Source organism: Vanessa cardui, chromosome 9, assembly GCF_905220365.1.
Source record: "Vanessa cardui chromosome 9, ilVanCard2.1, whole genome shotgun sequence".
NCBI lineage: Eukaryota > Metazoa > Arthropoda > Insecta > Lepidoptera > Nymphalidae > Vanessa > Vanessa cardui.
Window position 1 is genome coordinate 8116676 of NC_061131.1, and position 22061 is coordinate 8138736.

The window sequence follows — 22061 nt, forward strand, 5'->3', positions numbered from 1 at the left end:
AGATACCAAACCGAGAGCACAATTCGCAGTATGATCGCAAGGTTGGCGTCAGGACGTATGTGGGTCGAGTGGACTAACGAATATTGAAGGAAAGAAGAACTTTACGAATAGTTCTTTGGCGGAATTTAACCTTCAGTATCGTGGTATTTACAGTGGGGGATTATTGGTGGTGACTTCAGTCTTCCAGAGTCGAGGTGGATGCCAAGAGAGAGCCTGAATTGCCAGTTGTGAGCTCACTGACGAAGATATCCTGGATAAAGTAACTCAAGGGCAAAGAGCTGGAAAGCTAATCGTGTACAGATAAGTGTTAGTAAATAAATCGTAATTTGGCATGACATACCTTACATTTTTCTGCTGTAGAGAAATCTTAAATATATAAAAATGCCTAAATCATTGTTTTATGAAAAGTATACGTAATACAACAAGTAACGTAAATACAAGCTGAGAACTCTGTTACTGCGACTGTTAAAAGAAATTAGTTTGTTTACATATCCAGTATGTTTTTTCATACACTAGTGAAAATAATTGTTTAATAAAACAAATTTTCCTATAAAACTAACATATTAATTTAAAAATTTTTTAAAGCTTAATCCCATAATATCAATAGAATCTTCTTATTCTCATTTCGTTTTGTAAGCAAAAGAAAGAGACGAGCTTGAGAAATGGACGAAAGCAGATGCGACTCCAAAAGTTGAATAATTCATTTAATTCTCCTAAAGGCTACGGAACGTTGCAGACATAACAAAAGAAAAATTCTTAGTAACTTAAATGTTTATTTATAGTTCTGCAAATGTATGTATTTAATCGCCATGAAAATAGGCAATAAATACTTTGTTACTTACAATATGAAGTTTGATCGAAATTGCTCGAATATCTGCATACTCGTATATCATCTTACTTGGCATACCGAACCTATTGACTTTGCAAGGTGACGATATATGTAATTTTATAACATCGAAATACTATAAGCAAAAAATAAAATAGTTTTCAAGTTTTTATTATCAACACTACAATTATTATTTTAAACAGATTGTCATTTTTAAAACAGTAGTCTATTCTAACTATGGTATTACACTTTTACGCTAAAGTATGATATTTTTGTTTACACTTACATTTAAAACTTAGTCTTATAATAAGTCCCAATAAACATTCGATTGTTACTCATAAGTCAAATAAATTGTAAATATTATAGAGCATATAAAGGTTTTCATACATTTCGTTACTAATTTGGCAATTTTTTTTATATACATTATCTATATTTGTAATTAGAATTAAAAATAGTTCACAATTTTTGGTACAATAAAATACTGAAATATAAAAACGTGAAGCGTCTTACGCCTTAAAATTATACTATTATTATAAAACAGTAAGTAATATTACAAAATTTTCATTATAAAAGTAAAATAATATAATTTTTTTATTAACTACATTAAATTTTCCTAATTTTCGCTAACCAGATTAGAAAGCAATAACATTTTTGGCCTACTGGGCATACATTTGTAAGTGTTATCGATAAAATTAAACTTATTTTGTATGAACAGGAAATTTCTGAGCTTTCATATGCAGACGCAATTTACACTCCATTTCTGTAACGGCATTATTAAGATTTTATGAGACTTCATCTTTATCATTACTGAATCTTTATAATTTTTTGCCAGCTCACTTTAAAGTCTGACTTCAAAATAGGCCGATGGACGATAAAACTCTAATAAATTTATGGTGAACACTAAGCAAAATGTTATGTATAAATACATGAAATAAAATCAAATTATATACAATTGCATGTTTTCTTTTTGACATGGAATAAGAATACATTAGATCTCTTACTCTAAGTTCCTACTCACATGGCTTAAATTGTGTTGTCGTTTTATTAGAAATAGTATTTATATCTATATCTGTTGATTGAACTTCAACATTCGTTGCAGTAAAATTGTCATATGAAATATATTGAGGAGGCTGCTGGACAACATCTTTTGGTATTACTGGTCGTTTTTTCGTCTTCATATATCCTAATACTGACACTAGTACAATAAAAACTAAAAGTCCTATGCAACAGCCCACAACCAAACTAAGTCTTCGTGTCAACATTTCGGCAATGCCCATGTAAGTGTTTGAAAATGGACTATCTAGCGCTGCACTAAATATTTCAATCGTGCTTACACTTGTACACTTACTTATGTAAGAATCGTTCATATACGATCGAAGGTGATTGAAAATTTGTTCATCCCCATACAAATTCATTCCTGCATTTCCTACAGACGGAGACGCTATTCTTGCATTGGGCGTCGTTGATGCTGCATTGTTTCCAAAATCGCCAACAGCGATAACACAAATTACGTATCGCGCTCCTGGTGTCAAGTGATTTAATCTCGTTGTTCTGGCCGTCGAATTCAAAACTTTGCCTCTTATCTGTGACAAACAAAGTAAAGTATGTTCAGCAGTTGTTCAACACATTTGTATTAATCTTTGGAAAAGTTTGTGGGTCATATAAACCATTGTTAATAGAAGATTTAAACGGATTCACAGTACAAACACAATAACCTCGAGCGTGGGTCATAAATATTTTTTATGGTCCATTGAAGTGATGCACAGCCGTTGTATTCAAATGTTTGGTGTAATGTTTGGTCTACCTACTTTAAATATATTTTCCATATATTTAAATTAGGCGTGACATATCAACGATTAGGCTTCCCTTATATAACATTATTTTTAAACTGTATAAAATAATTCTTACAAAATCTTTTTCCTAATTTTTAATGTCACCCATAATGTTTTATTGTAATTTTAATAACTTGAATTGAAATGATTAAATAGTATAGTCACTAATAATAAAATATAGTTTTATGCATTGTCATTGTTATGTCATTGGAACTTACACAAAAATAAAAGATTAAGTTTAAAATAAGAATAATCACTATCTGCTTTTACTTACGATTGTTGGCATTTGCTCCCGAAAGTACGCTACTTGATATCCATTTAAGCCACTTTGATTGCGACTTTGCCAAGAAACTAAAACAGAATACGTCTGTATGTCCTGTATGGCTATACGGATTACGACAGGCACATCGCAAAGTTTCTGAGACGGGAGTTCTAAAAATCTGTAACCACGAAGATTTTCTGGATACTCGCAGCGTAATTTTGTATTTCCTTGTAAAACTATTTTGTAATGATCTTGCATCCATATCCAAAGGTCTTGAGATTCGCAATTACATGTCATAGGGTTATCTGAGAAAGAAAAGATTTATTAAAATTTTAATCTTAAACAAAAAATTAAATATCAAATTCATCATTTAATGTTATTTACAATGAAAATTGTATGAAAGTAAAAGAGTTGAATTGATGTGTTCATAAATCTTTAAAATTAAGATCTTAGAGCCTTATATGGTATGCTCTATTAGTATTACTATTAAAGATGGATAACATATTCATTAACACCGTGTAAAATTAATAATCACGAGGTAATAATAATAAGGTATTGCTTACCATCGAAAGCGATCTTTTTAATTTGCATTTCCAATGAATGAAGCATCTTGAATGGTATCTTTTCAAAGTAGTTTCGACTGAGGTCAATATATGCAATTTTCTTCGACTTTGAAAATATATCTGATACTATTGTTGAAAGCCAGTTGTCACTTAAGTAGAGTTCGCTGAGACTAGGTAGGTTTTGAAAAACGTCTTTAGTTATTCTCGTGATATGATTAAAAGACAGATCCAATATCTGCAAATTCTGCAAATCAGATGCAAACTCCTCCAATTCTCTGATCGTATTGCGAGAAATGTTTATCAGTCTAGCTGAGTATAGTCCTTGAAGTCTCTCTCTTGGAATATTTTCTAATTTATTTCTACTTAAATCCAATGTTTCCAAATTATGCAATTTCAGAAACGCACTAGGTGAGAGTCTCGTTATAAAATTTTGTGTTAAAACTAATTTCTTTAAAGAATTAAAGTTTTCAAAATCCTTACTAGTTATAATAGATAAATTTGTATTGGTAACAATTAATTCCTCTAAAAGTGGAAATTGTTTGATTGGATATGTTTGCAGCAATTGCTCTATAGAATTTGAAGATATATTTAATACAGTTACACTTGGAAAAGTTGTTTCTGACATACCATTACTAGGAATATGCTTGAAGAAATTATGCGATAGATCTATCTCTTTCAATCCTACTGAATGCTGTAAGAAATTCGGTGGAAGAACTGTTATCATATTGTGACTCAAGTTTATTGATATCAAATTTTTAAGCGAGGGAGATTTAAAACCACTCAATACAGAAATGCGATTATCACAAACATTAAGAGTTCGTAAATTATGTAAACCCACTAGTTTAAAGAAGTCAATGCCTTGCAATTGATTGTGACATAAATCTAGAACCTCGAGCGAAGTAACATTGAATAATGCAACATGCGGGAAGTCTGTAAATCGATTACCCTTCAAATTTAATTCCTGTAATATGGTAGTGTAAGCAAATACGTCTTTGTTTAAGTCTTTCAAGTTATTATGTGCCAGATTAACTCTTAGTAAATTTTGATTTTTAAAAAATGTGGCAGGAGGTAGTTGCGATATGTTTGACATTACGAGTGTTAGTGATTGTAGCGAAAGTAAATGCGAAAAAGTTTTGTTATCTAAATGCGTAAAATTATTATTAGAAATAACAAGAGACTTTAATCCTGGCAATTGAATGCAAAGAATATCTTCCCAAGTTAGTACATTACTTCTAAGTTCGATTTCATTTAAATTTGGTAACGTCTGTAATGACTTTTCATCTATTAAAGATATAAAATTTTGGTTGAGCCGTATTAACTTAATTGGTAAAGAAGAAATATTGAAATCAAGAAAAATAATCTTGTTTTCAGATAAATCTAGTGTTTTGAGTTTAATTAAATACTTAAATGCGTCCTTTGCCACATTTTTAATGTTATTATTTTTCAGTAACAGTTCTTCCAACGTTACAAGATTATAAAATGTTTCATTACTTATGTCACTAATTTTGTTATTACTTATATCTAGGTATTTTATTTTCTTAAGATGCATGAACGTTCTATTTTCGATATGCATAATGCTGTTATTTTTTAAATATAATCTTTGGATATTAAATAAGTCACTAAATAAATTAGTTGTCAAAACTTTCAAACTATTTTGCGTAAGCCACATAATCTGTACATTCGTTTGACTTCTAAGGGAGCTGTTTTTCAACAAGGATAAGTAATTAGCACTTAGTTGGATAGATACTAATGAAGAGTTTCGATTTGGGAATACATCGCCTATCGTGGTTAAATTATTACCCTGCAAATTAATATGCTGTAGCTTACGTAGGGTAATGAAGGCGTGTGAATCAATATTTTTAATTACATTGTTTTGTAAGTGTAATTCTAAGAGTTCTGGCAGTGGGCTAAATACATTTCGTTTGACATGACTTAATTTATTATTTTGCAACCTTATTTCTCTTATGGAGACCAAATTTTCAAACACTGAATCATCTAATTCTTGAATTTTATTATTATCTAAGCTTATAATTTCGAGTTTACGATTAAAGGTGAGTATATTTTTTGGAAGTATTTTTAAAAAGTTTGATCCCATGTGAAGTTGCGTTAGATTTTGTAATGAATCGAAACAGTTTGGACGTAGCAATTGTATAGCATTATGTTCTATGTTAAGAACTTTTAATCCCACTGTATTATTGAAGGCATCATTAGGTATTTCGAGAATATTATTTTCCGATAAAAATACCTCAGATAGATGCTTAAGATTACTAAATACACCATTTATATGGTGTAAATGATTGTGACTTAAATCTATAGAGCGTACATTTAAGTTTTTGCTGAAAGTATTTTTTCCTATATTTACAATTTTATTTCTACTTAAATCTATTATTTCTATATTCCTTAAATAATAAAACGCTTCTTCAGCTATTTCTTGAATTTCATTACTAAAAAAAATTAACATTTTTATATTAGGCATACTCTTAAACCAATTTTTTTCTATTTTTGTAAACAAGTTTGAACTTAAATCTAGATTTAATAAGTTTGGTATAGTAACATTGATGTTTCCAGGAATTGAGTTAATTTTATTCCAAGCTAATCTAAGGTTTGTCAGTTTATTTAAGTTTCCAAGAGGCTGTAAAGGAAATATTTCCAGAAAATTTTCAGTCATGTCTATCTCATTTAAAGTTTCATCTAAGTTCTGGAATGCATAATCAGAGATATTAGCTACTTTGTTACCTCTCAGGTTAATTTTTTTTAGTTTCAGATCTTTGAAAGTATATGCTTGAATTTCTTTAATATCATTCAGTTGGAAATCAAGCGCTTCAATGTTAAATAGTTCAAAGAACGATTCGTGCGGAATTTTGCTTAATTTACTGGCAATTACACTTAACGATTCCAGCGAATCACGTATTGATGTAAAAGCATTGGGGTTAATTTTATTTACACCAGACTGTGTAATTTGTAGATGGTTAATTTTTACGTGTGAAGGAAAAAAATCGCTGCTCAATTCCGTCGTTGAACGCTCTAAATCATATATTGATAACGAATGAATAATTCCTTTTATCTTTGTTAAAACATTCTTTACAACGCTGGGAGTAGCACTGGGACACTCCAAAAATAATCCTGAAACGATATAATCAAAACATGTAGTGAATTATAGTATTATTAATCTAAATTTATATTAATTTTAAAACGTACCTTCTTTAAATTTATAACAGGGACATATAGGATTATCTGATAAACTCGGGCACTGTGAATGTTCTTCGCCTTGCAGTATCGGAATATGGACGATTAGAAAAAAGGCGTATATACCACATTTCACAATCCTTGATCGAATAAATATGCCCATGTTCATTAAACATCATTTCAATAACATATTTCTCTTAAAACATCAAATTTTTGGACGCCATCAATCTACAACAAAAACAATATTATATAGGAAATATTAGGTACTAAAATTAAATAACTTGTATATCAAAAATTATATTCTAGTATATGTTCAAAAGCCGGATAAATAATGCCTTTTTTATTGTTATTACTGTTAATGTTTGACAATTCTACATAAAATGTTATTTTCTTAATTTATATGAGCCTTGAGATTATTATGTAGCCTCTCTAAAATAAAAATATACAGAAGTTTTTTATTCTGAAAACAATAAAGATGTTAAATATACAATTATATAATGCATGCATTATCAATACACGATTGAAGTTGAATTACATCACATTTTCCTATTGATTTTAATTTAAAAGATTATAAACAAGGAAGATGTTTTTCAAACTTTTATAATTACACAAAGGAATTGGCGTTGCTCTCTAATTAAAGTATTACGCTACGAAGGGGCTTAATTAATCGTCGTTTCTGTAGATATGCACAATTACTCTCTTTATTAATGTAAGGTGCCATTTATTTCTTTAAGAATAAACAAAAGCCGTCTGTATAATGGGCTTAAATATTTACCGAATAAATTTGTATTCGTATGATGTGGACATTATGGATAATATATTTTTATATTAATGCTTAGCATTACTACTCAATGATTGTTTTCTATTTAAGATTGATTAAATTATTATTAAAAACGTCTAGAAAATAAATGTTTATAGTAAAATTTATACCTCATTTACAAACGTAAGAAACGAATACTATGAATGCCTTAAAATAAATTTTATTAGCTTAGCTTGGTTGGCCTATATTTGCAAAGTTAATTTACAAAATTTTGACGATTTCTAAATATGTACTCAAAATATTCACTACATTAATCAAATGCGAAACTTAATTACCTACATTTATGTTGAGAAATAGGTACCTTACTATCTAACAAATTAGGGTATTCAGAAAATCATGATAAAATGACTTAAACTTTGAATACTCGTTATTGCTAATTCTAATTAAAATCTAAAGGTCTTTGATGCCTTACGAAAATTATATATTGTAAAAATACGGTTATTAAGGTTTTGGCGAGATAACTTTGTACAGTACAGATCATTTCGACTAACGTAATTTGTGTGACTTGTTTTACTTCGGGAACTATTTATAGCAAATAACGACAAGTATAACAAAATGTCTCGTACAACGTTAATAATTATTTACACCACTTTTTTTTAGGTTGTGACTGCCCAATTAATGAAAAACAGGATTTTTAACTGAAATTCATGATTATCATTATAAACCATTGAATTTTCATAGGCTCCGTTTGTTCTTAAAGTAAAGGGAATTTTAAAACCTATACAGATTGAATGAAATCGCAGACATAGGAACCCACGAAATCGCCATGGATGGACTGAATATAAAATAATACAAAATGTGTTATTATTACTTGTGTTGAACAAAAATTAAATATTTATAATTTGCTAAGAATATACATATATTTAAATCAGGCGGTAAATAATAAAAAGGTTTTATTTCTCTTAACAAAACATTTATGCGTATATAAATTATAAATCGCTTCAAATTTTCCATTCATTTTAGGTGATGTGTGTAATCTGCATTAAAACGAAATTACACAGAATTTTGTGGTAGCCCGCCCTGACGCCAGCTCCCTTCGGGAATGCTTTTGCTAGTGGTGGTTTTCTACCACCATACTGGTAGTTGCAGCAAATTCTAACAAAGGCTTCACTTAATATACTTATATATTCACTATTGACTCTTACGACACTTACGGTTTATGATAGGTTGATTCTTTTCCATTCGGATAGAACTCCATTATCTGTTTCAATATATATTTAATATTCTAATAAATAGTTCATGAGTTATTAGACTAAAATACCACGATTTTTTAATCACGTTTACGAAAATAATTCTATAAATAATTGATCAAATCAATTTCCTTTAAATCAATGAATTAATTTGATGGCAATGATTTTAAGCATAAATCAAAAGTGTAAATCACTAAAATTTGTATTACATGACTATTCATTTTATGTAAAATCTTTCTTAATTAAACCAATATTTTGATCGTATTAAATTTTATCATCACGTAACAAAGTTTAACCAACTCTTATTTTTTATATCATAAAATGGTGAGTTATTTATAACTCTCGTACATAGGCCATAGATATTGCTACTTTAAGAAAAAGCTCTAAAACTGTAAAGCTCTCTGATCATAACTTTTCTGTCAACCCTGAGCTTCATATAATAATATACCCCTTCTACCTATAATTATATTCATTATAAAAGCCGGTTCATAATAGTACAGAAAATTGATAATTGCTATGCAATATATTCAAAATGTATAATTCAATGATATAATATGTACTTAGCTTATAGGTTAACTTATGTAATTATAAGATCGATTTACTACCCAACCCTTGTTTCTCAATATGTCACAAGCAGACTTGAGGTTCACTTTGACTAAATAATAAATGTTCTGTCATAACCTCTAACCGATAGGTAATTTGTATAAAACTTGCAACTTTTTTTATTTCACCGTAAATACGTTGCTAACTCGATTTTTTTTGTTGGTTTCGACACATGTGTTTTTAATTATTTACTAAGTTCTTAGCCATCTTCCCATGGTAGAAAGCAAAGACGAAGAAGTCTGTCCCTGTGCATGCACAACGTTTGATGCGGTTTTCTTTCAATGAGTAGATTTATTCATTAGGAATGTTTATATGTATAATAATTAATTAATTTTAAACGCAAGGATATAGCAGGGATATACATTGTCTAATGAAAAAATAAAAATAAGCTGTGAATATTGTAAGACAATCTGTAGTAGCTATGTTTAATATCAGCAATGTACCGTTGCAATGCGATTGGTCGCTAGTAAACAAATAAGAATTCAATATAGTTACGGTATATATCATGACTGCGTATATGACATGACACTTTAAAGCTACTTATTATTATTATGTTAATAAATACTATTAGAAATATTTTAATTTTAAAAACTCTTTCTATAAATAACAATACTATTTTGTAATTATTATTTTTTTACGTTGATATAATACTTGGAAACTAATAAATGCCCATATTTTTTCTTTGCGTAGTTTTATTACGTATTATATAATTACGTATTACTTTATTAATTCTTATATGCTCTTAGTATGATTTACTATTTCCTATTTATAACTGGCATTAAAGGCATTATTTTTATGTATGTAATCAAGATTCAATTAAAGTTTGACATTCTCGGCTGAAATGTCTGTCATTAACATCATCATCATCAGTCGCTTGCCTTTATGTCATTTGTTTGGGGTCAATGCACTCTGCTATTTCAATTCATCCTTTACTCATATCAGCAGTTACTATCTTTCAAATATAAGCCTTAATACAATCCATCATTTTTTTTAGCCTTCCACTCTGCTTATAGCTATCCACGTACCTAGTACTGTTTTTGTAAAAAAATATATTATGGCGTTCATCCTCCCGTATTATACAATCATGTTCAATTTTTCACAGAACGTCCTTAAGCCTCTTGATCTTTACAGTTTATTATTTTAATTCATCAAAAACATAGTACTGAACGCACTGTGTACCTTATATATGTTATATGGCGTTTTGTACATTTTTAATAAGCGCATAGTGTACGTTTAAATAAATATAATCATTTATCATAATTTAGTTTGGTTAGAACTAATAGACCGTTTGTTCAGTTTTTACAGATATAGACCATTAGAAGTGAATAACCATTTTTATTAACCTTACTTTAATCGTTTTCTAAAATATTGTGATTATTAAGTAATATGACCCTGAAATTTAATAAATGTCAGAACATTAAATTTACTAAAATCTGTAAAATTATCTAACATACAGAAGTCGTAAGATTTACTAAATGTCTTAGAAATATTTAGAGGGTAATCTTTGACAAAAAGCACTGGAATTAATATTTAAAAAAAATGTTATAATAACAAGCTATTATTTTATGGCACCCAGACTTTAACTTCCATGTTACTATTGGACATGTATTGCCCGGTTGGGGTCAAATCACACAAGTAGACTGGCAAAAATTAATTAAGGTCTCAATACATTCTTACGGTGGAACAAAAAATAATACAACTTTAAATTGATTTTCCAAAGCTATTGTCTCAATGGGTCGGCATTAGAAATTCGCATCCCGAATTTTATGATAGTAGGGGTTGTTTCTTAAAGGGGTTGTTCCCCTCTCTCGAAATTTACCACTCCCAACCCGCGGAAACCCATAGTTTTTTTTTAATGTGCGTTTAAAGTTACGTGTAACGGATCGATATTTTACATTATAATTAACCTTAAATCATTATTTTTATGTTTATTAGCTTTTTTCTGTATTATATTTTAACAAATACTATATACTATTTACTGTATTATATTAATTTATAGTAAAAAAAACGTAATTTAATTTAATTTTGTAGTGAAGCGATTCTTTTGTAAAGAAAATAATAATCACCCAGAAGATTTTACGAACATGATAATAGAATACAATATAACATAAAATATAAAAAAGATCCATTTATCGCATTATTAAATTTAGTCAAGTATATATACAGATAAATGGTTCTTATAAATTTCTAAAATATACCTATTGTTGTTTCTATTTTTCACCCAAAATTAACAGCTGTGAGGGGCACAGGAGTGGCGAAGCCACTCCGGCAACAAAAATAGTAGATAGTTACAGTAGCTAAGGATAGGTTAGGTTAGGTTAGATTTTATGACCAAACGCTGCGCAAGCCGAGCGAGCGAAGCGAGCGTGCCGCGGCAGCGGCCGGCGCAGCGCCAGAAATCACATTGTATACCAATAATTGGAATTTTATATCTCTCCCCTTCCAAAATTTAACTAACAGTACGAATTCTGATGATTTTAGTATTGAAATTTAAAAATTGAAAAAAAAAAAAACTAATGATTTCCGCGCGGGGGGAGTGGTGGTGTAGGTACTACACCACCCCCCCTTACCCCCCACCCCTTCCCCAACCTTAAATTCGGGATGCGAATTTCTAATGCAATCCCGTCTCAATTCTTGCTCAGACTCCAAAAACACGTTCTCGTTTTCTAATATAAAATACATTTGCAATTTCTAGATATCATAAAAATATAAGTAAATTGCACTACATCGTTTTATTAGTAACGCTTTTTGAGTCACAACTTGTGATGTGTCGATATGAAACCCGTTTTAGCTGGCTTATAAAGTTTTCTCTTTCTCGAAATTATTTTCATTTAATGTCAGAAAAAAATTAAGTTATTTTTTAAAAGTATTATTACTTAATACTAGGTATAACGAATCTATATAAATAATGTCATGAAGGTGTTCGATAGACCCGATTGAAACCTAAATAGATCCTTAAAAAATGTTTTTTTTTTGTCGACTATGTACACGAAACTCGTATAATCGAGATATTTCAATATTAAATCCATGAAATTCAATGACATGACAGTCCAATGGGCGGCCATATTTGACGTTTACGGATGCGTTCCAAATATTAATTTCGTGCAGGGGTACAGTAGACTCAATAGAAACATATCCACAATAAATTATAGATTGTTAAAAAATAATCATTTCTGGTCAATAAAATTCAAGTAAAATTCGGTTTTTCGGTTTGCTTGATATTTTGTGAAATAAAATCACGTTACGTAATGTCATCTGGCAACCATTAAACATTCATTGTCTACGATACGGTAAGAACCTTCATACAATGATTCCTGCAAAAAAAACCACGACGCAGTATCTCTGTGAATGTAAAAATTTTAACAGCGCAACTACTACGTAACCGAATTTCGAAACAGTATTACCAATGACAGACCTTTGTGCATGATATGAAAGAATGATCATTGTTGGTTTGAACCACCGAAATATAAAATATGCTTGATAATCTCAACCTTTATGAAAAGGTTACATGAAAAGTAACTGATGAACCGTATTTGTTAAGTTTCATTTAGTTTACCCCAGCGAAGCTAAGTATTCTTCTAGTAAATGGTAAATAAGTTCATAGATTAAAAAGACACTAATGAGAAAATATGCTTTTATTTAATTTTGTTGCTTTTATTTTAGTTAAGACATATACTAAAACGAACAACATTTAGTAAACTAGACTCTACATAATTGTGACCACAATCTGTTGGGTGGAAGTGGTCTGAAATTCAGTTGCTAGATTTAACCCACACATACTAAAAGGTTAAGTTAAATTTAAGCCTGTAAAAAGAGCGGGGTAAGTGTTCGTGGATTTTCATGCATAATATAAACATAAGTCGTTTATAATAATATTTTATTGAATTGCTTAAAATACATAAGCATTTCGTAATCAATTCAATTTCATATAACTTTGGCCACATGCCTCGATATTTCCTATATAATAATTTAAGCTTGGTTTTTAAGGCAGTTTACTTACAGTTCAAATAAATTAAATTAAATATAAGGGTAAAAAACTAGGCAAAATCATTTATCTCTATTTTATATAAAACATTAAAACACGATTTTATTATTAGAAACATTCACTGGTAAAATTTAAAGTATAAGTAAAAAACCTGCTTAAAACATTTGCCTGCATACGTAAACTTAAACTAAAAACATACAACATATCTAATCAGTTAGTTTGCAGTACGTGCAGTCGAATTTTTCTATTCAGTTGTTAGTTTTTTACTCAAAACTTTATTTTATTCTCAACAGAATCTACATACCGAATCTGAGAAAACTTTACAATTAATGTAAATTAAAAACATATTAGAGCTAAGACAGCTTATTGAGATTTTAGATATTCAATAAAGCTGTTAAAATGAAAACATTTATATTTAATGGAACGACTAAAGGTAAAGTTGCTGTTTGTTTCGTTTACATGACAAGTAGATGACACTCCGGTGTCAAAAATATTACGGTAGAAATGTTAACACAAAGGCTTGGCGAGGTGAGTGATAGCATTTGATGACAGTGTTTGAGATCTAAATATGACTTTGTTGTTTGATTTTATAAAAGATAATATCTTTGCAATGATTATTTAAAAAAAAAAAAAAAACAAAAAATTTCTTAATTCCATAGTAACTCTAATGTGTGTCTACCTAATAAAGTTTACTTCGATACAGTTCTAACTAGAATTTACTATACTTTGTTATTTACAATATTCAAATACAATGGGAATCCTTTTTACAATTCGCTATATATTATATTTTACGTACCTACCTAAGATAGTACCCATTCAGACCCATGAAAAGATGATTACATTGACAAATGGCCCGTCCCTTGAGCCCTTAGGTTGGTAATCTACTTGCAAATGTGGGCCAATTAATTCTTGTCTGTACTTACATCTAGAAATTATTACGTCATAAACAGTGGTTTTAAAATTATGTTTTAGCAGCGGGATTAAAAACAAACAAAAAAGCCCATTTTTATATCATTCGTTGATAGACATTCAAATGGTTCACCAGATGGTAAGTGGTCACAGACATTGGCACTGTAAGAAAGTTTGACGATTCCTTACATCGCCAATGCACCGCCAAACAAGGGAACTAAGATGTAAACTCTTGTGCCTGTAGTTATACTGACTCACTAATCCTTTAAACTGGAACAGAACTAGTAGAGTACTAAGATAATGCTCGGTTTAATTCGTATTTTTTGTTTCTAAAGTGCAAACTTATCTATGCCATTAATACTGTTTGTAAAGAAATAATAATAACTCAAGAAAAATATTCCAATGTATTCTACAAAATTCCCCCATAGGATATCGTCCACCTCACACCTAGCTTAAGCTTATCACTTAATTGGAGGGTTAAAGTATATTAGAAAGTGTTTAAAACATGCGTTTAGATTACGCTAGAAAATCGCATATTCTTTTATATATTGAGTAATAGTTTGAATATATGGTTTATATTATAGATTGTTAAGCATGATTATTTCTCAAAGGTGTTTTTGTGTCATCTGAATTAGGTATTATTTGTTTAGAGTTAACAGAGAGCCTGAAACAATAATTGACTGGCAAACTTTATATTATAGTCAGAATTCATTGTTCATTTTAGTTGCGGGATAAACTAATTAAGTTGGTTAGGTTCACATGTGCTTGATACCAATTAATGTACATGGAAATGCGGTATCCTAATAATACCAATTTGTAGCGAACTTCAACACTTTGCCCCTTAATTAAAAGAATAATTATAATTATGTTTACATTTTGGCAATTTAACTAAACACATCCAGTAACCGCTGTCGTTTACATAAAAGCAAAATTGTTGGCGCTAAGTTTATTTAAACAGTTCTATGTACACAACATTCTGTTGAGAAAATACACAATTAAGTAGTAATAAATTAAGGTCAAATACGATATTTATCTTTGTTAAATGTAAAATACATTGAAGTGCAAATAAGAATAACTGCGCAATTATAATAAAAATATATTAATTAAATCCATAACTTCGTAATAGCTAGGATGGAAATAATAAAATAAATTTCGTTGCTTTATTTAATATTATAATTATATAAGAACACATATAGCATGCACATACATGCTGGGCATTCAGTTAACACATTCAGGTTCATCGCCTCAGGCTTCACACTACTGTTCATCTCGACGTGACGTAGTTTCTACATAAAGATGAGCGGACGTGCAATATCAACAAATTTCCATAAAATTGCATTGAGTTTGTACACATCAGTTTCGTTTTAAGCGATTAACGAGTTCGATTATTTGTTTAAATGATTAAACTCTTATTTGATTAAACATATATTGTGTATTGAGTGCAATATTTTTGTTGAATACTTTTTCATGATCGGAGTACTTATTCTTATAACACGATATAATATTTTAGTTCTAGTTTCTATCCATTACAAGCTTTTTAAAGAAGTATATTTACAAGCGAGTCTTATCTATATACGTATTTTTAATTAAAGTCCTTCAATGAACCCTAAGTTGAACAAAGAATAAAATAAAACACTAATACAAATAGTACAAAATTAAAATAAAGATAACACAAGTAAACAGTCAGGTTAATTATAAAAAAGAGAAAAAAAAGCAAATTAACTTAAGTCAAGGGGAACATAAGGGAAGAAAATGTTTACACAGAGACTGTTATGTACGCTGTAGCACAAGAAAAAGTCTTAACCTTGTACTTAAATTACTTTTTAGTGATTGCTTTTCTCGCGTCAATGGGAAGAAAGTTCCAAAGCCAAATCCTCAGTGTGAAAGAAATTAGAAAGGATGTCCTTTGATATGATCACTGTGATAGTTTCTAACGTGAAGCAGTAGAATGAATTTTGTAGTTATGTGTCACGAAGGAAGTTCAATTCAATATAGTAATAGCCGCGAATGGCTCAGAAGTAGGAAGATATGAATTCTAGCCGATTATTTTGTTCTAGCTGATTATTATTAGTTTAAGCCGGACAATCAACTGTATTTTCAAGTGTTAATTTGTCTTATGATTAATCTCGCATATAGCGTATGAGAATCTGTCAGGTGTATCCATCCATTCATTTCATCACACAACAACATTACAACATACGTGGAGTATGTTTCTTAAGAACCCAGAAAGATAAAACCTTAGACTTAGATTTTCCTACACTTCATCAAATTGAGGTATCTAAGCATGAGAGATGTTGTCATCGTTTTAAGCATCTTGTATTAATAATTACACAATATAACAATCGATTTAGAAAGGTTTTGGGTAAATAGCAATACTTAACACTATCTAGTCAATTTATTAGAAAAGGATTAAAACTTACAATGCATAAAGCTTACAAAAATGAGCGGTACCACATTTCTGTAATAACTTATTTCATATCTTACTCTTGAATTGATAGATTTTTCTAGTCTATGTAGTTTATCGCTATATAAGAATTCACGATCTTCGTTTGCATGGAATTCAGTTCATTTTCTAATTTATTACGTTTTACATAAAAAAATATAATTAATTAGTCTCGAGAGACAGTACCAAAGTAATATTACTAAATTGAAAGAATGTTATACCGTGACCGTGAGTAATCTCCTGTGTAGACATGTTCTTTTATATTGAGAGAATGAGCTCCAGAGAATAGTTTACTTTAGGTAATATTAAAATTAATATATTTACATATGATTTTAATAAAACTAAGTATAATACAGACGTGATTTTTTTTCTAATATGTTAGGAGTATGCCTGATTGAAATTTAAAAATTGAATTATTAGCAAATCGAATTATCAGTATACTGGACTAGAAGACTCTACGTAAGATTTTGTTATGTTTTGAAACTGGATAATTTTACACAATCATTTTAAGAATTTCGTGGTTCTATAATTAATTATGAATAGCGACCGCTAGCAAAACACACAAGTAAAATGCTATTCGAATATCTTACGTTGCGTTGCGTTTGGCTAATTTTTAAAACGTATAAGATAACTTTTTTGCCTCAGTGAGTTCGATGGAATGACACTTCGAACAGGTCGATAGGACGAAGTCTGTGATTTACATATTCGTTCGTGCGTTTTACGTGCGCCGCGTTTGTCTTATCTCTAAAACCTATTTATTAGTTTTGTCATGCTCGAAAGAATGACATCTTAAAAGGAATCTGATAAAGTTAATAATTTACGTATACATTACGTGATTCACCTTTCCAAGCAATCCAAAGCGTTGATGCTTAGTAGTCAAATAAATGACGAGTGAATATCACACAGACGGGCCTACATAGAGCCATACTATTAGTAGATATAGATACCTATATTAATATGCTCATTCAATGTTCACGGAAGTCAAGTAAACGAAGATGAATTTTATCAGTAATCGTTAAGACCTTTCAAAGGTTTTCGATTTCAGTTTCAATTTAAAGATTTGTTGTTGAAAAGTGTTTTTGTTTTATATTTAGAATTTGTGCAATTTTTATTCGACAAAACAATTTAATAAATTATTCCCGAGAGCCTATTACCAAGATTGCGTTGTTCCGTGTACGGATAACGATGAAGGTATTTCATGCATTTTATTTTGAGAAATAAGAAGAAAAACGATCTTGATAAATAAAGTTTGTACGTAATTATCCTATGCACATGATTACATGAGCTTAATGATATTATCTGATCTCTTTTCTTTTTTTTATGACTTTTATTTGTGCCAAGTTACTGATCTCACACTCGGTAGTGAATCTGTCATCTGACAGTGGAATTCAAAATCTTCTGCTTAAAATGAAACAGCAGGAATTTTGTTAGTCATTATTATTACTTTACATGATTAAAGTATCAAATTGACTTGTCCATCCATAAACTATGGGGTGTTTATTTATGGTTTATATAAATTTTTAGTGTGTTGTCTGGGCGAACTGTAGACATAAGATGTACTAATAAATTTTATCCTTGCGCATTGTTCAAATATTAGAGTAACACTTTGTTAAATTTCAGAATATTTATGATTATCTTAGTTATAAAACCTGTCATGTAGTTTATAATAATATATGACAACGCATTCAATCAAGACATTACTGGATTTGCTTGATGAAAGAAAATGAGGTGAACGAGTTGAAGAATTTGTGTCGACGCGAGGATGGGATGGAATGGGTCGATTGCTATCTATCAACTATCTAGTTGAATGAGAGGATTAGCGGTTGGTTAACGTGTGGAACGATCGGCAGTACAGGTTGGAAAAAATGTTGATAGATGTATAGGGGGATAGAAAAAAAGGTTGTACTTAGTAGTAACGAATGGATAGATATATGGGTGGATGAGTGGATCGTTGGAATGATGGATAAGTAAATAAGTGGGTAGTTATTATATTTTTGGTAGGGTACATAATTTACAGATGTATTATATTTAGATTTATGAATAAAAGCTCTGCTTAATGGGTTGTCCGTAATAAATAATGTACTCTTTTCTAGAATAAGAAGCGCTTACAACGCCTAAATGTTAGGCACCATTTACATTCCTATAAGGAGTGGGGCGGACAATGTCCTAGCTAGGTTAGGACATTATCAACTTTGGGATTACGTGGATTCAAATGCCTAATGGGTTTTAGCTGTGCACTAATGAAATAAAATGTTGCATCCGATATATTAATATAAAGTTGTTTTATGTGTTTAAATTTCTTAAATACATCGTAATTTATTATTCAAAGTATATTAAATTGAATACGATTCAATCAATATATGCGATGTGTATGATATTACGTTATAATTCAAGTTAATATAAATGCTAAGATTGTATAAAAAACAAATAATAATTTCTTTATTTTTCTTGTTGATGATATAATGTTGTAGATTTCATCAAAAAATAGTATATCCAAAGTGTTATTTGTAGCTCGATATAGCCGTAATTAAATTGAGTACGACAGCATACGTCCCGCAAGAGAAACTACGCTCCAGTCAAAATATCAAATAACCTATTATAGAAGAGCCGGCCGCTCTACTACGCTATGATATCATTCAATTCTCAATATAAGTGACAGACAGCGCTTATGACAAATGGTTATAATTCTGTAGACTCAAACATAATAAATAAAAACTACAGATATTAAAAAGTCGAGCAATCGTATTCATACCATGGAATATAATAAAAGGGACAATATTTGTAATCCTAAAAGACCCCAAATCAAGTTTCGGAGTTTCCTAAATATTTATTTTTACGTTACAAGGGACTACTAAATTCCTACCAATAACAATTTATCTGAAATTTCGTTCTATGTTAGATGTATAGGTATATACCTATATGTTTTATTTTCATCTCAGCTTATAAGCTATAACTAAAAATGAAATTTGAATTTTTTTTATGTAGTACTGTTTTTACGACTGTAGTTAATATTTGATAAAAATTTAATTGTTTAAATGTTTTCTTTTCAATCATTAATAGTATTCTAGCGCTTGGAAATCCCCTTTAAAAACGTCAGTCAATCTAATAAAACACATTTATTTTAAATGTATTTGAAATTATTTAAGTTACTTAAATAATTAAAAGCCCACTGCCCCCACCAATCGCTCAGTAAAATATTTAAAATGAAATAAATGTCTTAATTGGAATGTATAGAATATCACGAATTAATAAGTTTCGTGGAAATGCATAACAAATGAATCCGGGCGTTATTTCTATTATAAATGCGAGAGTTTGAATGGATGGATGGGTGTTTGTTACTCAATTACGGCTGAACGGATCTCTAGTGAAATTTGGCACACACATAGATTATACATGAAATAGCTTAGGTTATCCCTAAAGCCCTACACGGCCCTCCCACACGCGAGCGAATCCGCCGGCGGATAGAGTTATGTCGGTCCAAAAATATTAATGCATTTGACATTACTATTTCAAAACTAGATTATTGTGTAATTATAAAATCGATATTGATCTTCACCTAATAGGTGAGCTAGCATTAACGTATTATTTTTAGATATGAACTAGAACTCATTTATAATCTACAATTTGTATTTTATTTGAAAGTTGTTTTTATGAATAAACACGCATGGATTAAATGATTAAAGAGAAGAAAATATTCTCTTTTATCTTAAAATAATTAAAGATTAAGAAATATATACGTATGAGAGACAAAATAAATAGATATACATACATACATATGTCGGTCACAATGATGTTCCAATAGATTTAATTTAATTATATAAATTGTGTATTATATTGTAAATATTTTGTAATTAGTTTAAAAACAACTAAACTTCCTACCTTAATTTATAAATGAGCATAACTCTAGTTTTAGTATAAATGTTGTTAATAAAAAACAAGTTACAAGGATTACCGCTTAAACTTTTATGCTATTTCAGTAAACAGGAGGCGAGTTTGTTAACATAAAACATAAAATAAAGTATCTCAGTCTTGTTTTCGCTTGAATCTAACAAATGGCGCTTATCCTTCCCGGGAAATAAACGACCACCGAGGAGTGCTGAGCGACGGCTTGTCGATTTTGAAATATACGAACCTCTCGTATAAGAATTTATTGATGGCTACTCATTTTTACTTTTCTATCAATATGGAAATATTCTGATATAAAGATTTTATATTTTAATGGAGTATGTAATAACTACTATATCTGTGATTTATTTTTCCCCTTTTTTCGATGTTTTTTTTTAATCTTATTACATATAACAATAATGTATCTCAATTCAATAATAACAATAAAAAGGCATTTTTATACGTTAAGTGACACTTCCAAAAAAAAATTAGTTCTTTACAAGTATGATAACTAAAGTTTTTAAACATGTCAAATAATCTTATAATTAGGTTGTACAAAATCAGTTTCGAACTATTAAGTCAACGAATAAAAATGTCGTTAACTGTAACTAAAAAAAGAAAACATAAAACATCGGTTATCTTTGTTTATACGTATAAAAACTTTGAACTTACCATTTCCATTAAGTAATCAATTTTAAAAATAAATTCCATAATGCCACAAAAACACAGCGAGTCTTTAAAATATCCAAGATAGAACTTTTAACTTTTGTCCATAAACACACTTTCGGTTTTAAATGGCGCGGTCGGCGAGATCTCGGCGATATAGTTCCGAAACTGTATTTGGAACAGACTGGAGCGACCGTCGCGTTCCCACTCCCGCAGCTCACTGGAGGAGAGATCTCAACGGAGTCTGCGTAATAGAACGGCATTCCTACAGATTGCTATATGGGAATAAACGCTAATAAATTACCAACATCGTACACGCGTAACGCCAACGCGAACGAGCCCGTGTTCTTGATTAGTTTGAAGTCTCCGCTAATGTGTTCTACACCAACATTAGGTTCATGATGGCCTAAATAAACGCGTAGCTTAACATAAGTATCTTTTAGATTTTAATCATTTAAAACGGATATAAAGTTAAATTAACATGATAGAAGGATAACAATAATGGCATGGGTGTTATTTAGTCCGCCCACATTATCAACTTTCCTTAAAGATAGACAAAACGATTACAAGATTTTAAAAATAACATTTATTTTATAATTAAACTTTCGGAGATCCTTAAACGTGGACTCGGTTTTTTAAAAATGTTATACTTTTTTCCAAATGGAAAGTTATGGATTGGGAATAAATTGGGATTTAACACGCGTGAAGGATCAAACCAAATTGATTTCATTTGATAGTCGTTGATCGGAATTTTAATTATATAAAATATGATATAAAAGTTAACTTTTGTTATATTTATTTCCTTTACCTCTCCTGCTACTGATTTAAATATTATAAGATCTTCTCGTGAGTATTCCTCCCACTGACGCTTAGTTTCATGTTTTGTTACTT

General features: G+C 29.8%; 1 protein-coding gene across 1 annotated transcript; it reads right to left on the reverse strand.

Annotated features, from left to right (window-relative positions):
• Positions 1-802: 802 nt before the first annotated feature.
• LOC124532545 (protein artichoke) lies at positions 803-21394 on the reverse strand. Its single transcript, XM_047107495.1, has 5 exons — positions 21177-21394; positions 6682-6897; positions 3484-6606; positions 2933-3225; positions 803-2409 (listed from the first exon to the last, which is right to left on the reverse strand). The coding sequence occupies exons 2-5, from the start codon at positions 6836-6838 to the stop codon at positions 1837-1839; spliced, it is 4146 nt and encodes a 1381-aa protein (XP_046963451.1). The 5' UTR covers positions 6839-6897; positions 21177-21394; the 3' UTR covers positions 803-1836.
• Between the last annotated feature and the right edge of the window lie 667 nt (positions 21395-22061).

Excerpts from the sequence above, each read along its gene's own strand:
- LOC124532545 (XM_047107495.1), bottom strand. The coding sequence starts at position 6,838 with ATGAACATGGGCATATTTATTCGATCAAGGATTGTGAAATGTGGTATA. Across the intron at positions 6,607-6,681 it reads CTGTTATAAATTTAAAGAAG|GATTATTTTTGGAGTGTCCC; the intron begins GTACGTTTTAAA and ends ATATCGTTTCAG. Across the intron at positions 2,410-2,932 it reads GGGAGCAAATGCCAACAATC|ATAAGAGGCAAAGTTTTGAA; the intron begins GTAAGTAAAAGC and ends TGTTTGTCACAG.